General features: G+C 41.1%; 1 protein-coding gene across 1 annotated transcript; it reads left to right on the forward strand.

Moving 5' to 3' along the window:
* The first annotated feature begins 8,124 nt into the window (after positions 1 to 8,124).
* meox1 (mesenchyme homeobox 1) lies at positions 8,125 to 18,947 on the forward strand. Its single transcript, XM_031314860.2, has 5 exons — positions 8,125 to 8,267; positions 8,699 to 8,777; positions 9,794 to 10,790; positions 15,017 to 15,189; positions 18,322 to 18,947. Exons 3-5 carry the CDS (start codon positions 10,301 to 10,303, stop codon positions 18,442 to 18,444), a joined length of 786 nt encoding a protein of 261 aa, XP_031170720.1. The 5' UTR covers positions 8,125 to 8,267; positions 8,699 to 8,777; positions 9,794 to 10,300; the 3' UTR covers positions 18,445 to 18,947.
* Positions 18,948 to 19,749: the final 802 nt, after the last annotated feature.

Raw genomic sequence — 19,749 nt, forward strand, 5'->3', positions numbered from 1 at the left:
ATGGACACAAATACCTGCCCAGGTACAGCATTTAACCTGCAGCATCAATCATTTCAACACACATACACACACCGTCACATAAAACACTGTACACACATAAACAAAAAAGCCTTAAAAAGGCAAACAGGATGCTGCAGTTCAGACCGTACATCCTCCTGCCTCCCTCCTTTTAAAGGAATAACTGAGGAAAGATTAAAAAAAATGTAAACACAAATCACATCGTTGGTGAAATACATCACTGCAGCTAAAGGGAAGTGCAGGGAAATTGTGCATGTGTGCCTTGCTGTAAATTAAAGGGATGTTCCCTTCCCTTTTGTTGTGTTTATGTATGCAGATTTCTTTTACCTACACGTGCGAGTGCGGTTCTTTTGTGTGTGTGTGTTCTTGCATAGATGTATGAAAAGGGTATTTTACATCCTTAAAGTCTGTGCTTCAGGTAGTATGTGCGCACATGTGTTCTTGCTGTCATCTTCCTTGCGTGTGAACAGCTCCATTCCTCTGCACAGCTGGAACTCTCTACATTGAGCATTAGGGAGTTGGTGCCCTTGTGCCTTGGGAGTGTAAACTCCAAAGAGTCTGTTCAGCGATTGAGGAAATGTTTGGCCCAGTGAGTTTGCTCCCTTTAGAGGTGTTTGTTGACCAAGGCTGATCCTGACAACCCTCCAGGGAGCGCGCTCAGTAGGCCTCTTCAAAGAGCCCCAGCTCCCAAAGCAGGAAGTCCAGCCCTGCGCCGCTTGGAAACAAGATGAGGCAGACAGGAAGGAGAGTAATCCATGAATACGCAATAGTGCTACTGTCCACACAGCAACACACACACACACACACACACACACACACACACACACACACACACACACACACACACACACACACACACACACACACACACAAGCATATCCGATCAGTGCCTCCTGACACCCACAAAAGCAGGGGTATTCCTTGAACCCCACAGACATTTAGCTTGATTTATCTTGTGTTCCATGCTGTTAAATAGCCAAGGTGATCACCAACAGCTCAGGGTAGATGATTCTGGTTTCCTGTAGAGCAGCTTTTTGCGTGTGTGCGTGCAAATACTCTTAAAGGTCACCGCTGAAAGCAGCTTTGCCACAATAGCAGCACGCAGCCCTGTGGCCAGCTTCTTACCTTCTAAAATAACCTGAAGTTTGGTATGCATTCAAACATGATGGATGGGAGGTTACTGTTTGGAGCCAGATTGATTTATTTGTCTCTGGCCAAAGAAGTACAAAAGCACATCAGTTGGACACACATTAGCACATTATTGGAAGCAAGTGTATATATCTGATTGTTATTCATGGCAGTGATGTGACATCCTGCTGCTAAGCTGTTGCACACAAGTCCTACCCTTCAGAAAAAGATTGATGACTGGCTTTTTATTGATGAATAAGACAAACAACCAGGATTTAAGGTTAAAAAAAAAAAAAAACACGTGCTTCTGTATTTAATACATTTATATGGGAATTATAAAAGCCAATAATCCAATCACTGTCTGACAGTGTGTCCTTCAGGAGATGAACTGACTCTTCAGTGAGTGAAGGTTTGGGCGTATATCAGCTGTTCCAACTGAAAACCACTAGAGAGCAGTCTTCAATTGATTTTCCATGAACAAAGTATTAACTCATGCTGTGGCCCACAGCTGAGTCAGAATGTGGCTGGAACTAAAGTCTGATGTTGTTGCCAATGAAATCAGTAGCGTGGCTTCCACAGTGATGGCCAGCCTGGCCCTGCTCATATTATACAGTATGCGGTAGTATTGTGGCAGCAGGGAAATTAGTTTTTGTGGTGTAGTGTCGGTGAGGTAAAGATTAGCTATTTTCATTGTTGAAACATGACTCAACATGGAAGCTATAATATGAGACTAGACAACATGTTTTGGGTCAGTTCACTGAGAATTGAGAAGTTTAACTTCTTTAGTGGTGTACAAGAAGAACAGTTTGATCTTAAAACCACCACATTTTATCAGAGTTCACTCTCAATTCAAGTATTTCACATATGTTTGTTTAATTTTAAAACATTTGCCATAAAAAAAATGAATACCTTCCCAGCTATTGTATAAACAAACTTCAGGAGAAATGTTTTAATTTATTATCTGAGTGGATTATTAATTCATACTTTGCACTAACTCAGGTAAACGTTTCACTATAAAAAATACAGTATCACCCTTTCTTTCAATCATAAATATCTTGTGATGTGGAATCCATCCATCAGTGAAAGACCAGTTTGTTTTTTACTAAAAGAAAACAGGCGTACGTTTCACACCTTTTCCTAAAGGACTGAAAGTGGGGTTAGAAATTGTCTATTGAAGACAACATGGGACTTTAAGCTTGGTTTCATCAGATTCTCCCCTATAAATTTGCATAGCAGCTGCTATAATCAATACTTTTATGATAACAATGGATTGCATGACTACTTTTATATGATAGGTGTTGCTCCTAATGATGAACCCGCAGAGAATTATAACCAAACTCTACAGCTCCTCTCAGATCTACAGAGCGTTTTAGTGGTTTCCTTTAAACGGCCTGAAACTTTACTGTTTTGGTTTTCTCTCATCGCTCTCATAGTGTCGTATTCGGCTGCAGCTGGCAGAAAAGCCCTAAAAACTCACTCTGTAAAGTGGCCACAAAGTTAGTTTTTGCAAGTATAGTCTGGGAAAAATAAATGTTTTAGTTCACTCTTCTTCACAAGAGCAGAGCCGTGATCCTAGAAACACCACTGCCTTACATCTAAACAGACAGAAGCCATTTAAACTGACCAGCTGACCAACATTTCCTTTGTTAGACCTCCATGCTCTCTCTGGTGTCCTTTTAAACTTGATCTAAAGCCTAGAATTTCAGACAGCTATACTGTGTTATAAACTGGCTTTAATTTTGTAGGATAGTCTCTGAAAATCGAACCGCTGAAAAATGGTAAATAACTTTACAATGGGAGATGATGAGAGGCCAAAGCCTTAGAGAGCTATACTATTACCTCACAATAGCAAGAAACTGTTGCCAACACCTGATTCCAATCATATGTGATCATATGTGATTATTAGCACCTGTGTGTGCCCCCCCTCCCTTCCACCTTCTCTCACACACACACACACACACACACACACACACACACACACACACACATATAATGCTTTTATATTAGCAGACAATACGTTTTCAAGCACAATCGGCAGATATTATTCCTACTATTGGTATAATATTGGAATAGTTGCTATGATGGATCAGTCAGTCAGTCAGACATCCAGAGAATTTATATAAATCTCTGAGCCAAGTCTTTGCAACAGACCCATTGGTAAAAATGCTGAGAGCAGTACTGTTGTGGCCAGGCATTACATTGCTTCAGAGAATGCTCATTATTTGGTGCTGTTTTTTTTGTTTTTTATATATATATATATCCACCATTTGTTAATCAGTTAACACCAATGTCAGCTGACGTGTCCAACATGATGGCTGACATTTTCACACAGAGGACGTAAACACAGTTTTCACAGTCAGAAGTGCTGGTACACCTAATTCTTTTGGCTAAGCAGCCTCAAAATCCAGTCCATTTGTCAGACCGGCAGTCAATCACTTAGCCAACACCGCTAATGACTTTAAGTAATAGTGTTGGCAAACTAAAGAATACAGTACACACCATCCATTTCACCCACATCTCTCCATGCCTGAAGCTGTTTATACAGTCTCTTGTGTGTTATAAACTATTATTGAAACAGGTTGGGCATGAATAACCACTTCCAGCTATTCCTCATTGTTCTTTCTTTTCAGTAGACCTCATAAAAGAACATAAGGAATATGGTTCACAAAAACATCACACATTTCATTGAACAATATAATTACAAGCTGTACATGATAGTTTTGTATTTATATTGATACAATCTGTGGCTCCTGTAAGGTTTTACATGCCAAACCTACAATGAGAATGATGACGAGTATAAACTAGCTAGCATTTTTAGTAGGGGTGGGGGAAAAAACGATACAGCATAGTATCGCGATATTTTCTGTGGCAATACTGTATCGATACACAGACGCCAAGTATCGATCTTTTATTATATATGTGTTGGTCAGTCTGTCTGCTTGACAATCCCATTTTGCAGCAATAAAATTGAAGTGAGATGAACAAACAAACAAAAAAGTTGGAGAAAAGGTAATAAATTGCAATATATCGCAGAATATTGCAATATGTTTAAAATCGCAATAATATCGTATCGTGACATAAGTATCGTGATGATTCCCACCCCTAATTTTTAGGCCAGCTACAACATTAAGACACTGATAGTGTGAGACATTATGCATTTATAAAACTATGAAAGGAACTGCTCTCAGAATGAGTACTTTAATGCGTTATTATTTTACTGCATGCACTTTAACTAGGGATGCAAACCGATCATTAACCGTTAATTAACAAGCAAAGTCCCAGCTCACCTGTCCGGGAGGCTCAGACATACTTTCCGTGTTCCGCATCCGCAGACCGCTGCAGACTTTCACCGGTCGCACAGTGACAATGTTGTATGCATTGTCGTGGACATGCAGCCACGTCCCCAAGTCTCCACCGCTAGTTTAGCTGTGAGGCTGTCAGCTGCATGTCTGGCTAGCATACCTTGTGGACCTCAGCGATAAAATGTGTCACGTAGCTCTCAGTTGTGAGCGCAATTCAGCAGTTGGTCGTGAGAGTCATGAACTTTGCAGAAAAAAAAGAACTTAAATAGCAAACTTGCTAGTGTAACTAAAAAGCTCACTAATAAGCTAACGTTACTCCAATGAAAGGCACGTGTGGTTGCGTGTTGCGTGCGTCTCGGTCAATTATTAACATCCCTAACTTTAACTGAGCAACATATTGAATGCTGTGGCTTAACTGTTAATGTGGTATAATATATATTCTGATACTCAAGTAAAGGAGCTGAGTGGAACTTTTGCATCCTCTGGTTGCACAGAAGTTGCTGTGATTTGGTGCTTGGCTGCACCAGCAGGAGTTAAACCAGTAGTCTTGTTTATTGGCTCCTATCTGTCTGCCATCTTGGCAGCAGATACTATCTCAGTGGCACTGTTGGGTACACATATGTGGAGTGAATTAACTTAACATGAGGCTACAGAGATCTTAGATGGATTTCACTGAATCTTAGAAATTAACATTTGCTTAGAATGCTGCATTTAATTAAATAAGCCTCATTGGTTCTCTGTCCTTCTTTTTCCCTCCATCCCTCCTTCTCATATTCATCCCCGGCTCATCCCCAGGACAGTAGCAGAGATAAGGGGCTCCCACTGTCCAGTAAGACCTAGGTGAACGTGGGGTCACAGGGGGTCACGCTGTCAGACACAAAAGACTGATGGAGGGCCCTAATCCTGCCAGTGTCACGAAGATGGATCAGATGAAAACACACACACACACACACACTTACACTCACACACGGTCGCACACATTCATGCACAAATATATTGGGAAGCGTGAAAACATCCACATTTAACAACAGATAAACAGTGTACAAAACTTACACATACAGTATATGCAATATCTTACTTTGTTTTACGTTATTTCCAACTTGCACTTTCTCACACACACACACACACACATATACACACACACACACACACAGCTAGACTGACAGAAACAGGTTGTCTGCAGGGTGAGGGGAGATGTGACTCATGTCCAGCTCATTTATCTGCAATCCGTGGTGTGTATGACTGAGTGAGAGTTCACATACTCCCGAGTTTCTTAAGCAAACACTCTTACAGTTTTACAAACACAGGGGTAGCAGAAATGCTCACACACACTCATTACTACTATTGTGTGAAACATTTAGCAATGTACTGAGAAATATCTTGTTCTTCATTGAGAAAAAAGTTTGCCATCACTGTTTCTTAGAGGATAAGGCTGGTATTATTCTATAGTTTTCTTTTTGTCAACAAATCCCATGAAAAGACCAAAACCTACAGTGTTGTAGTCCGTCTCTCAAGGCTTTCTGACTTCTCCACCCTGTTTGTGGCACTCAGCCAGAAGCCCATTTGTTACTACTGAGAACATAATTCTTGAAAAAAAACAGTCACAAATATATAGCTTAATTTTATGAAAGGCTCCGTCATGTCCTAAAAGAGCTGGGCACTGTAGTTTTTATCAAATGTTACTGAAAATGGAGTAAACAGTGTATTTGCCAGGAACTCAGTCCCTGACCCAGGGATCAGCTGTAGCATGCTAGTCAACGGTTAGTTCGACTAGTCAGGCTCATTGGACAATGATTTGTTTCAAACTGTATGCCGACATTGTTCAGCTGAAGACGGGTCTGACTGTGGAAACACTTCAAACATTTAATTTACGACGGCATCACCCGAATGGGTTGATTAGCAGAACGAAACAAAAACAGACTGGAAGCTTTCCACTGCAGATTCAGCCAGGCCAAAGTAATAACTAATGCTATATATCACGCTCAGTCGTAGAGAATACAGAATTAAAGCATCAGGTCAAAGTGCTTGAGCCCCGCTACAATGTTCTGTCAGTGTTGCCTGTCCTGTATAAACGAGCACAAGCTGCGTCCCAGGACAGGAATTATCAACAGGTCAGAGTCTTATGATGGTGCATTACTGACATTTGTGTTATTTATTTTTTCTTACTGACAATATCCAGGTATTTTAGCGCCCTTTTGTTTCAATGGCCTTAACTGTTACGTTTTCTAATTACGGCCAATGAGCCACTGTTGTGTGTTTTATATTTTTCTAAATAAATTATTTTTTTTCTTTTCGTTGTACCAAAAATAATCCCAAAATCGTGGTACGCGATGAATTTTGTGTGCCGTTACACTCCTATTACTGTAGTTTTGGTCTTTTTGGGGGTGAATTTTTGACAGTATGAAAAAAATAGAATATCAACGGCCTTAAGACCCGGTCTGGTTGGGGGATTTGCTTGCAAAGTAAATCATTATAAGAGAGAAGACACACCAGCCTGATAATCGGGCGTCGGGCCGTCTGGCGAGGTCCGTGACTCGAGTCTGTTCGGTGTGTTCCGTGCCGTCGGCCGTCCGAGGAGCCGTCGGCCTTCATTTGGGCCGACCCAACATGTTCAGTCGGAGACAGGGCAGTCAGGACTCACCCGGAAATGGGGAGCGGATGAGCTCAAAATCTGACGAAAATCTTTTTAACTGACCTTTGTCAATCTGAAATGAAGACAGATTCAGCAACTGCACGGCCTATTTCTCGCTTAAAATGTTTTCAGAAACACGTTTCGGTGAACTATTTTAGTCCAATATGAGATCGTATTCTGAACGAGCCGCCATGACAGTCTGGCTGTGAATTTCCGGAGAAAAAAGAACCACGTGACGCGTTCGTCCAATCAGCTGCCGGTTTTCATTTTCTGGGAAATAATCAGAACAATACAGAGCAGCGCCGCCTGCTGCTATGGAGACGTATTACGTTTCGCGCACGCGCAGAGCGTACGCTCAAGTCGGCATCGCCTCAGTGTGTTCTGAGGCATTTTTTGGACCTCGGGGACCCGACTGATCAGTCCGACTGGCTTTACTGCCGACGGTCGGCCCGTCTGGTTGGTGTGTCAGGGCCCTAAGAGAAAGGAGTCTATGGTATGATTAACTGAGTGAACTCATTGTCCTGTTAGTGACCAAGCTAGTTTGCTACTGTCTGTTAGCAAGCTGGTTGGCTCTGAAAACTTTTCCCTGTCCTAAATAAAACACTTTATTGAATGACATAATGTGCAATCATGAGAAAAAAATGCCAGGGAAAATAGAAAGGTTGGAGAGCTATTGTTGCTGGCTAGCGTGTGACAGTTATCCTGCCAGCTACAGTACCAACTAGCCCTGAAAGTAGTCACTATGTCACCATAACTCAAGAACAAAATATTTTTGCGAAGACCTGTAGATTGATTTTTGCTGTGCCTTTATCCTTTAATAATGTCCAAAAGCTTGTTTGGGACTTTCTTTTAGATTCACAGAAATACACGTAAACACCCTTTATCTCTTTCAGTGAGACACGTGGAGACACACACACACACACACACACACACACACACACACATATACACACACACACACACACACACACACACACACACACACACACACACACACACACTCTCAGTGAGGTATATTTTCACAGCGCACACATATACACACACACACACACTCTAATTTATACTGACACACAGATGGCCCCTGCTCTGACCACAAATGCAGTGTAACCTCTGCTCCCTGCGGTGCGGCCAGAGCTCAGTCTGCCAGTAAAAGCGAGGGGATGCTTCATGGCTCAACAATTCGCTGGGTAAATGGAAAGGTTTTGGTGTATGACCTCAAACACTCTCCTCTGTGACTCTCTTTCTCGATCTGACTTTTTTTCTTTCATTTCGTCCACTCCTACTTTTGCTGGCTATTTTTTTTTTTTCTTTCTTTCCTTCACATTCGGGGCAACAGATATTCAGATCTTTTTTGTTTTTTTTACTTGTTTCTTTCTTTTCTTTCTAGAGTTTCATTCCATCTCTCTTTTTTTTTGGTTGCAACTGAATGCATTGTGTACAAAAGAGGGTCTGATTATATCATAGCATCCAGAGAGCGATAGTGGTACAGCTTTCTTTTTAGCCCATTTTTCTGTTTCTCTTTTTGGCTATGGAAATAGTCCCCAGCAGAAGTACAAAACAAGTTCTCATTTTCTCTAAGGTGTACGCTTTATCTCTGTTGTTCTTTCTTTTCTTATAGCCTCTATCTCTAAATCTTGCCTCTCTCCTCTCGATGGAGGTCCGATCCACCTCCCCCTGTCTGAGAGGTCAGGAGCAAAGTGAGAACACACGAGGAAGGCAAACCTCAGCTCACAAATATGAGCAGTATGAAGAACAACTGTGCATTTTTGTAAAGTGTGGTTCAGTAGGTTTATTGGGTAACGGATACGCTGAAATTGAGTCCAAATTTTGGTTTAGTCAAAAAGGTTTAATGGTATTACAGACATTACTTCATGAGGAAGTGGCTTCTGTTATGAGTAGCCTGCACAGATTGAAAGTCAGTGATCAGAAAATTGAATAATCACATCTCTGTACTTTGAAATGTGGTTAATCTGCATGCGATTGATGTCACACACAAGTGCTTAATATCTCAGACGTAACAAGCAAGAAGGGCTCCACACAGAGACTATACACAAAAAATAGCCCAATCCCTCAGTCACAGTGTTTTTTGAAGAGCAATATTAGCTTGTGTTTATTGAAATATGGCTCTGAAATTTCATATTGTGTTTTCACTAAAGTGAGAAAACCTCAAGAGGTGTGAGAGCCTGCGTAGGTAATATCAAATCCAGTCCCTCTATCACCTCAACGTTAAAGAAAGTACAGCCAGGTGGATTTGGGTGTGTAGAATGAATGTGCACGCAGACACACACACACACACACACACACACACAGTCATAAAAACAGGGAAAGAAAAAAAGACTTCTCAGATTGGAGAGGACAGGCGGGGATCAAGGGTGCAGAGGGAAAGGGTTAGGGTTAACTTTCCTCTAAAGGGTGTCAAAAAAGGAACCAAATTGGGTGTCAGAAATTGCTAAAGAGCTGAAATAAGTCAGGGTCCCCAGCTCTCATGTGGGTGGGTGCTCGCTTTATATTCTACAGACAGTGTCCCTTTAAAAAGCCCCACGTCTGGAAAGCCCATTAGATGTGCATATAAAATTTCCCCCGTGATTAATAGTTGATGAGGCAGGGTTGGTTGGAGGGTACTACCAACATGTGGCCGGCAGGGCTCCTCCTCTGCAGTTTCACGTTACACTCCATAAACTTGCCACTCTTTCCCACCTATATGTTTAAAAAGGAGGAGGGCTCACTTGTCAAGAATGCCTTAGAAGAGTTGTGAAAACAGCCAGCCCAAGAAGGGGAGTCATGCAGTTGCGGATGCAGCTCTCCCGCCGAGCCACAAGCCAGTCAGATCAGTCAGGGAGAGAGGGTGTGTGAGAGCAAGACATAGGGAAAGTGTGCGAGAGCGTGTCAGGACCAGAGGCTCCGGAGGACGTCACACACACACCAGAGAGAGAAAGGGGAAACACGCTGTCACAGGAAGGCGTCTATCCTCACGCGTTGTGGCCTGTGGAAGAGTCAGCAGCCTCTGACAGAAGTGAGTATTCCTGAGCGAGTGGATGCAGTGAGAAGATGATGTGCATTTAGTCAGCTGAAGTGGATGTTTCTCAAGACTGACAGAGACACAGATTTCCAGTCCTAACTTGCTTTCTGAGGGAGGGGGGAGGGGTTTCCAACTCCTCTACAAGGAAAACACTTATAATAAGACATTAATCCAGACTGTGTGAAGTGTTTTTGCATCACTATGGATCAACCAGCCAGCAGCTGCATGCGGAGCGCCCACCCCAGCAGCCCGATCTGGGGTTGCATGAGGAACCCTCACTCAGGGGTCCCGGGAGCCAATCTGCAGTCGCCCTACCAGCAGGCCTCTTTCTCCCTCCACCAGAAGCCCGACTTCCTGGCCTACACAGACTTCTCCAGCTCCTGCCTGGTGCCGACTGCGCCGCACGCAGTCTACCCCCGCGACGACAGACTGTACCAAGAGAGCCAGGGGGCATACCAGAGAGCTGACTGGCAGTTCAACCCCTGTGAGACGCGGGTAAGAGCACCCGAGGCCTGCCCGCCCGTCGTTGCCCCTGTAGCAGTAGGTGGAGGGCCTGAGCTGGACAGTGCGGCGGGAGACAGGCTTCCAGGGGCCGTGCCCGGGTGCCTGGAGGGAGAATACTCGCCCCAGAGCGTGGCGTCGGCCGACTCTGACAAGAAGAGCTCCAATAAGAGGAAGAGAGATGTCACAGGTAAGTCACCGGGATAGATGGTAGTCAGCTGGGGTGTGCTGGGTTTTAAAGGGAAATAAGAGCATCCGAAAACTAATCACAGGAGGCTTAGAAAATGAAGACATACAGTCATAAAATGCACATTTGGGAGCATTAAAAATTATAGTGCACATTCCTCTTTTTCTACTGTACACTGGTGCATATGGTGGTGGAAACATGGAAATGTGCCAGGGAAGCAGCAAAAATGAAGAATTGATGGTAACCCCATGATTCCAAACCTCTGCACACAGGTGTAAAAAATGTCATGCCATTGTTGCTCCATTTAAAGTGTAGCAATCGGTGAGTATGTCAAGGTTAGGAATTTCTTCACTGCCCTGTATCACAGCTGGCAGTGACACAAATCCTCCCTTTATTTCCTCACCTAACCCATCTCAAAACAGCACTCTCACCAGATCGCTATGTGAAAGGTGAGAAGGTGACAAGACTTTTGTGTTCAAGACACACACTTTAAGTAGCAGTTGCATCCTCGTATTGTTCAAAAGGCTGAAACGATTAATGGGACGTGAACGTTGGATTGCTCCCTGTATCCGTGGGAAATAGACCATTGTTTTAGAACAGTATGTCCACATTCAAGATGATGATAAAATATGACATCAGGCTTCTGTGGCGAATCACAGGTGCTTCAGTCTGTTTTTATTACTGGTTATTATAGATGTATAAGTCTCAAACGTGAATTAGTGAAATAAATTGATACACAATCCTGCTGTAGGTTTTTGGGAATCAGGAAATTGTCGTTAAATTCAGAACTTTTTCAACTAAAACTATCAAAGAGAAAAAAGCGATCATGTAAAAACACTTTCCCAAACTCTAGTGAGCCAAAATAAGAAGATAATATTCATATGACTCTATTCCCATTTGCCACAAAAGAATGAGTTCATGTATCCTCATATATATATATATATATACTTAGAGTTGTGTTGTAAGCATTGAAATAGTATCATTGTATGCTTTTAAATTATAGTGCAATTTATTCCCCCTATTAGATTTCACACTTGCTAAAAGGAAACGAAAGTAACTGATATCCATGACGAACTAATTCCCAAAAGTTTCATGCGTAACGTTAACAACGAGAACGACAAACTTAAGTAAATGTTTACGTATATTTAAACTGAATCTAAAGGTGTAAAAGTTTGGATGTGAAGTGCTGAATGAAAATAACACCACGTCCAACACATCTGAAACGATCACATTTCATCTGTGAAAACCGTTTTCTAAACTGAAGAAGAATTTCAGCCTGTTCACTTTGTTTTCGTCACAAAGATGATTCATGCAATGAGACTGGAAATGTGCACCTCTACACCTAATAAATACTGGACATTTGTATAAAAAAAATCAAGTAGCTTCTAGTGAAACTGAGCTTAAAGAAAGTTTTTTTTTTTTGTACATATTGTGATTGAGATTTGGCTATGGTGATTAATGTTTACTTTAATCCACTTGGGTGTAGTTGGCTCCATCATATAGTCACACTTCAAGATATTGTCATCAAGTGCTTCTTCGTGATTATCTTTTTTGTCCAAACATACCATATCTGATTATAAAGAGCAAGAATAATTATTAAAAAAAAAGAAAAAAACTACATGACCGATGTCTGCAACAGCCCAATTGAAGGGAATGGTGGGGGAGTACAGACCCCATCACCCCCTCCCTTTCTTACCTTATTGTAACCTCCACACACTACACTGAAAACAAGCCAGACCACGTCTGGTAAAATCACTTTCCCTGCGAGCCCACTTTTTACATTCTTATCCATTGACATTTTCCTGTCGTTAAGCCGTAACACAATCTCCCACTGAGTGCATGCAACATGTCTGACCACTACATCAGTTCTTGGTTTTTAGAAAAGAGCCATTCAGTCTTGTATTGACTATCTGGTAGAAGAGCATATATTAGGAAAATGGCCTGAAGGCTTTCGCAACACACACAGAGCTGCGATATAGTCTGTGTGTATTTCTACAGATATGGTGCACTTTTCCAAAACCTTAAACTCAAACTGGCATCTGATATGACTTAAATACAAAGTTTGACTAATAGTTTTGTTTATCATACATCACAATATGTAACGTAGACATGGAACATTGATATAAACACTGGCTAAAAGTCGGAGGACTAAAACGTCTCAGTTATGTTTCATTATAAAATCAAAACAGTTAACACTTAATTTTTTTTACCCCCTACTTAACATTTATTAGCTGAATATAAACACTAAGAAAATGATGTCTAACTCAATATAATAAATATAGCAACTATAAGGACTTTAAAATTCAGACTCTTTGGCTACAGACATTTGTAGGTGTTTATTCATGTATTTGTTACTAATTATGAGTATAATATAGTAACATGCATGCATGGTTACACATGTGAGCAAAACAGAAATACAGTAATTTATGTTATCAAGCATACATTAACTGTCAATTCACTCTTCTAAACACTTAAAATATTCTTACATCTGCTTACAAATACTCATACTTTCACACACAAATTATGTGAGCAGTCACACCTGTAATTTCCACCTGGGTTTTTTTTAAATTTAAAAACAATCACTAACCGCTTTAATTCAGTCCTGATGAAGACAAACTACTTTTGCACCATCCACCCAAAAAGGCACCAAATGCTGTTTGTCTTTGGGACCCTGCTGGGTGCAGAAGCCTTCTCCCTGCAAGTTTACGGTCTCTGGCTGTGCAGGATATTTATTGGGGGCCTGTTTAGTGAGAACCAGTATGTGCCCTGCCAGGTGTTCATTCTAACGAAACCTGCTTGACACAGCTCCAGACCAGACCTGCCGAGGCCAGGCAGCGTCGGCACACTCAGGGCAGCGCGTCATTAATGACACTTAAACAACAATAAGAAGGCTTTTTGGCACGTCACCCTGGTCCTCCAGCACACACATGCACAGACTACACGTGTGCGCACACACACACACACATGTCCTGGTCTGCCCAGTCACATCTGGCCCGGGTACAGCATTTCACATTCTGGCCCGCTGCTCTGGCAAACACCGAGCAAAACTTCTCACTTTGACAAATTGGAACCATTTTCTAGAGATTACATCAGCTGCTAGTGTCGCTACCAATGCACAAATATTACCCAAAACTCTTTCCCTTTCATACATTGTACTGAAAGTTAAATCAATCAGCGTTCATGTATATTTATCCTGGTAAATGAGGTTTGAAATTCAACCATTTCCTATCTATAAATCTTAGCAATAAACTGCAACTTTTGTCTCATGAAAGTTTGGATAATCACTGAAACTGATGTCAGTGTAGTTCAAATTCAAATGTACTGGTCAGCCCTTACAACTGACCGCCACATTCATAGAGATATTTCAGGCTTTTTCCTGATGTATTTGCTGTCATGTTTGAGATGAGTTAATGTGAATCTCCCCACTGAGTGCTCCAGAGGGAAATCTCCTGAGACACACACACACACACACACACGTAGTAGTCAGACCTGGACACATCCGCACCTTTGTTCTTTTGTTAGAGGCTTTAACGATGTTCCGCTGCATTCCTCTCCTAACTCAGTCCCTCTGTGGCTGGTTTGGTGGGCCCTGCCCTCTGCCGATATGCCCACTCACACACCATGAATCAATGTTCAAAAGCATGAATTTGTACTTAAACGGGTGAACGAACAACTAAAGGCAGAAGGCATGCAAAAAAAAACAACAACACATGCACGCACACAGAAATGTACGTGCATACTCACTGCACATGCGCTGCAGGTGAACAGGACTCATATGCTCAGGTCAGGGTGGTCTCTTTTGACAGTGCTGGTTATGGTGTTTACTATATAAGGGGCCTCCCACTAAAGGGTCTTTGGAGTTGTGGTTTGTTGGTTGGAAAGGTCCTTAAGTCCTGGTTAATAGTCAGCTAGAGGCTCGTCACAAAAATGAGGATTAACCGTGAATAAAAATGAAAGTAGAAGGCTGTGTTGGTTACGTGGTAGAATCACGCCATGTCGGACTAACTGGGTTCCTAACCCTTTATATAGAAAGAATAGAGGAGGGATGAAAGATGAAAATGTATCACATCTAATGCACATTATTATAATTTTACCCCCTCACCAATGTGATGAGAAAAGTAGGCCCTCTAAAATAATGCTAAGAATATGTTCGTTTGTCAGCATACATGAGCGGGCAAAACACACGCCTCAAACTGCACACAATGCATTTCCTTTCTGTTTCCCTCCAGATATCCAGGATTCCAGTTTTAAGGTGGACTCCAGCTGCAAGGCCCGGAAAGAGCGCACAGCGTTCACCAAGGAGCAGCTGAGAGAGCTGGAAGCTGAGTTCACCCACCACAACTACCTGACCCGGCTCCGCCGCTACGAGATCGCCGTCAACCTGGACCTCACAGAGAGACAGGTAGGCCACCTCTCCCTCACATTGGATTGATTCCAAGTAGAGCAAAACAAATAGAGAATAATGATATTATCGTCATTCTGTATTATTCATTATTCAAATATCTTAAAAATGAAAAAGTGAGAGTTTCGTTTTTATTCTTATTTCTGCAGAGTCAAATGTGACTCACTTGTGTAAAGTAAATCCTCTGAATCGCCCCGCAAAAAAAAAATACAAAATCTAGTAGAAAGGTTTATGTTACAAATACTGAAAGAAATGTTAAGACATTTGTTTCTAAAAGTAAATGTATTTGGGCAGAAAGATCGGATACCAATTACGTTTTTTCTATACTTAACGTTATACTTTTCCAGTTGCAAAATTCCCGAAAGATTTTAACCAAAAAGAACCGAAAAATAAAACGGCAATAACTTAAATAGCTTGATTTCCAGAGGCATACAATACAAAATAAGTCAAACAAATAAATCTAAAAAGGTCATCATCACTTAACTCAGTGGACGGCATCCACAGTATTCTAAATGTCTCCTTCCACTATGTAATAATAATAATAATAATAATAAGAATAATAATACACACATAGATGCATTTAGATTATAATGAACTGGTTTTTCCACAATTTTTTTTTTCATCCTGTGGTTCTAGCAGAATGACATGCAGCTTTAATAAGTGGGCGGCAGCTCCAGACTCGATGAAATCGGGCGAACATGTGTCAATGCTGCTGGATGAAAACCCCAGTCTGCCTGTCAGGCCCAGTGTTCCAGCTCCTCCTAATGAGGCCACAGTGCCACAGTGACCACACATACTGCCGTCTGCTCCCTAAATCTATTTCCCAGACCTCTGCAACACACACACACACACACACACACACTTGTACAGACAGACACACGCACAGCCGGGGTTCCATCTTCACTCGGAGCTCCCGCTGCTCCTGCTCGTCGGCTTTTTTTCCAACTCATCCTACATGCTTTGGCCTTTCGCCGTCCTTTCAATCAGCTTCGATAAGCAGAGGAACTCGGAGAGGAAGAAGCTGCAGGATGTGGGAACAGATTCATTTGAATCCCAGGGTTGCAGGTGGGAATGCTGTGTGGGATGTGCAGAGGTCACCTAAAACTTTCTCATTCCTTGAGCTGCTACAGTCGTCTCCAAATTTGGATTTAGTTCAGCACTTTGCATGATCTTAGTTTTAAATCTATCGTCCTCATGTCCTGTGAACAGCATGACTTCATGAGTTCATGAAAATGGTTTCATGAACTGAGAAAACGGGCTTGGAGCTCAGTGTCGCAGCATTTTGACATCCAACTGGTTTTAATGGGTTGTATTAATATAAAAAGATAAGGCTGGAAATATTCTTTAGTTTTCCTTCTGCCAACAAATCCCATCAAATGACCAACACCAACAACATCATACTAACAACCTATTAACAACCTGTGTGTCTAAAGACTGGTATATCTTATTCCTCTCTACCTTAGAGCTCCATTTGTTGTCCAAAAACCCATTAAAAACACATCAACCAGCCACACTGTTGCACTGGGTGACATGTTCCTTCACTATGATGAACATTGGTACTATTTTATTTTATTTTGAGTTAATAAACAAGAGCACGAAATGTGTATTAATCCGCAGCTGAATATAGTCCCCAACAAATGCACTCAATGACGTTTGCTAAAAACTACAGTGACCAGCTGTTCTTTTTTTAAATTAAACTATATATCAGTGACCCATTTTAAAGATTCAAGTCTTTAGGAACGAATAGACTGATAGCCACAGACATACTACGTTGGATTTGTTTTTTGGGGATTTGTTGACAATAAGAAAAATATAGAATAACACTCGCCGTATCACTTCATCCGCTATATCAAAAAATGGCTTGAACATCCCAGGTTTAATTTGACATTGTATCAGTATTGTATTAATGAATCATGTTTATTTGGACTGGCTTGTCTTGGTGTTATAAACAGTTGAGGTATCTGTCAACATATGTTATGAGCTTCTGAAATGTTGAGTGAATGTTCTTAATCACAGACTTAACAAGTGATCACCCCCCAGTTGTTGTTGCTGTGTTTTCCATGTAATTTCAGGAAGTGTATGTTGTTGCCTCTATTCTTGGCCGGACAGTCGAAGCATGATATCATTTCAGAGCAGTGCAGTGATACAGATGAGCACTATCCACACTGTAAACTCACATCCTGCGTAGGCCGACATTCTGATAGTTGACTCTTTTGACCCACTGTCTATACGATACTCTCCGCCTGCATTCACAGAGGTTTTTGAGCCAGAACTGAGAGCTTTGTACTGACAACTCATGCTCCTTGCAAGGCCAATGCAAACTGAGCCAATTCATATACACTGCGCTGGGAGATTTGTGGGGGATTATTTGTCTATTTTTCTGCTGACCGTGTTGTAAATTTTTGCAAAAAATCTCAAAACGGAGAGAGAAACCACAGTGATCCTGTTACAACTTCAAATTCGGTGGAAAAAATGCATTCTGCACTGTCTGTGAGTGTTATCAAGTATACTATTGTTTTAACTCCTTATACTGAGTACCTAATTTGTAGTATTAATTATTTACTAGTAGGGCTGCAACTAATGATTTTCATTTCAGGTCTATAATTACAGACAAACACTTGGTGTCATTACTTATCACCATATATATTTTATATATATATATTAGTCTGGTGTACATACTATACCTTGCTGATTTTGCTGCTACTGTAACTTCTGCCTTGTAATCTTGTCTTTAATTGCTATTGTATAGTTACTATTTTTACTTGTATTCTTCTAGTTTTATATTCCTCTTATTTTTTTTTACTGTCTCTATTTATCTGTGTTTTGTTCTTTCCTTTCTGTTGCTGCAACAATCAATCACCTTTTCTTATCTTAACTTACTAAGTAAATTAGGTAAAGTAAATTATTAAAGTAGCTGCAGATACATTTTCTGTTGATCCAGTAATAAATATATCAACAATATTAATCTTGAGCTATTGCAGAGGGAGAACACCAAGAGGCAAATGTCTGAGGCAAATTTACCTCAACAGTGTTGTCCATGTAATGCAGATGACATCAAGACCTTTTATTAAACACGCTTTTGATTGAATGCCTATTCTTATGAAGCATTTCTTTTGTATTTCTGTACAACAGGTGAAAGTGTGGTTTCAGAACAGGAGGATGAAGTGGAAGAGAGTGAAGGGAGGACAGTCGTCTTCGCCCAACGACCTGGAAAATGACGACATAGACTCGGCGGCCTCGCCCAGCTCTGAATGAACAAAAGAAAAGCAGACGAGACAGAGAGACTGGGGAGGGGGGGTCAACTGGACACCAATGCAGCACAATGCAACCTTCACTTGTTTCTTTGGAAAGCTGCAGGAATCAAACAAGACATTTCTTTAAAAAAAAATGTATACCCAGGAAGAAATCAAGAAAGCAAGCATCTACTTGCTGTTGTAAATAGTTGATATATGTCCATAATGAACTGCATTTTGATACAATATTGATAAATCTCTTGTTGCATTGACTGAAATATTAGAGATGATTCTTATGGTCATTGTAGATCAGTGACAAAGTCCAGACAGAAGCGCTCAGGCCAGTGATGACATATCAGAGCGTGATGTGATTGTGTTTGAGTGCATCCCCGTTGGTTCCAGTATCGTAATCATGGCCTTTGACGCTTGACTACAACCACCTGGGAAAACTCAGACTGCACAAGAGTTGCCAAGCCATAAGTGCCTCCGAATCAGATGATTTTTTTTTCATAATGTCAGTTTCTTTTTCCTAAAAAAATACTTTTTTTTTAATCCATCAAGCAACTTTTTTTTTTTTACTATTCTTTTTTATACATGTTGAATGTTATTGATAAAACACAGATGTTGCCTGTTTCTGCAAATAGAATAAATCATCTGCTGCAAAATGGGAAAAATATCTTGATAATTTCTTCCACCCGCAACAAATGAGTTATGATTGGACGGTATAGGTAGTGTATTTGCTCTTGGCTGATGGTTTCATCACGTCCAGATCTTGGTCAGACATTAATTAGAATTGCTTAGAAAACGATAACTGAGGAGAAGTATTCTCCCATTTGCTTTCGATGTTGGCAGCTGACATCGAAAGGTAAGGCAAGGCGAGTTTACTTATATAGCACATTTCAGCAACAAGGCAATTCAAAGTGCTTTACATAAAACTAAACTACATGCATTGATACAAACATCCACAAAAGGGCATTTAAATACAATAGAAGCCAGTCATTGAAAAGCCAAGAGAATTGAAGATAAAAACAAGCTTAAATAGAGTAAGTATATGTATAAAATGCAAGAATAAAAGTTAGAGTGCAGTGTAAGAAAATGATCATTATTTGATCAAATAAAAGGAAACAGAAACTGAAAACTTCTGTGATTTAAAAGAACAGTTGCAGCGGACCTGCAATTTTCTGGGAGTTTGTTTCATACATGTGGTGCGTTAAAACTGAACGCTGCATTTCCAGTTTGTGTGTGTGTGTGTCTGTGTCTGTGTGTGTGTCTGTGTCTGTGTCTGTGTGTGTGTGTGTCAAAAGTATTTTTCGCCTGGTTCCAGAGA

This window comes from Sander lucioperca, chromosome 22, assembly GCF_008315115.2.
Source record: "Sander lucioperca isolate FBNREF2018 chromosome 22, SLUC_FBN_1.2, whole genome shotgun sequence".
Lineage (NCBI taxonomy): Eukaryota > Metazoa > Chordata > Actinopteri > Perciformes > Percidae > Sander > Sander lucioperca.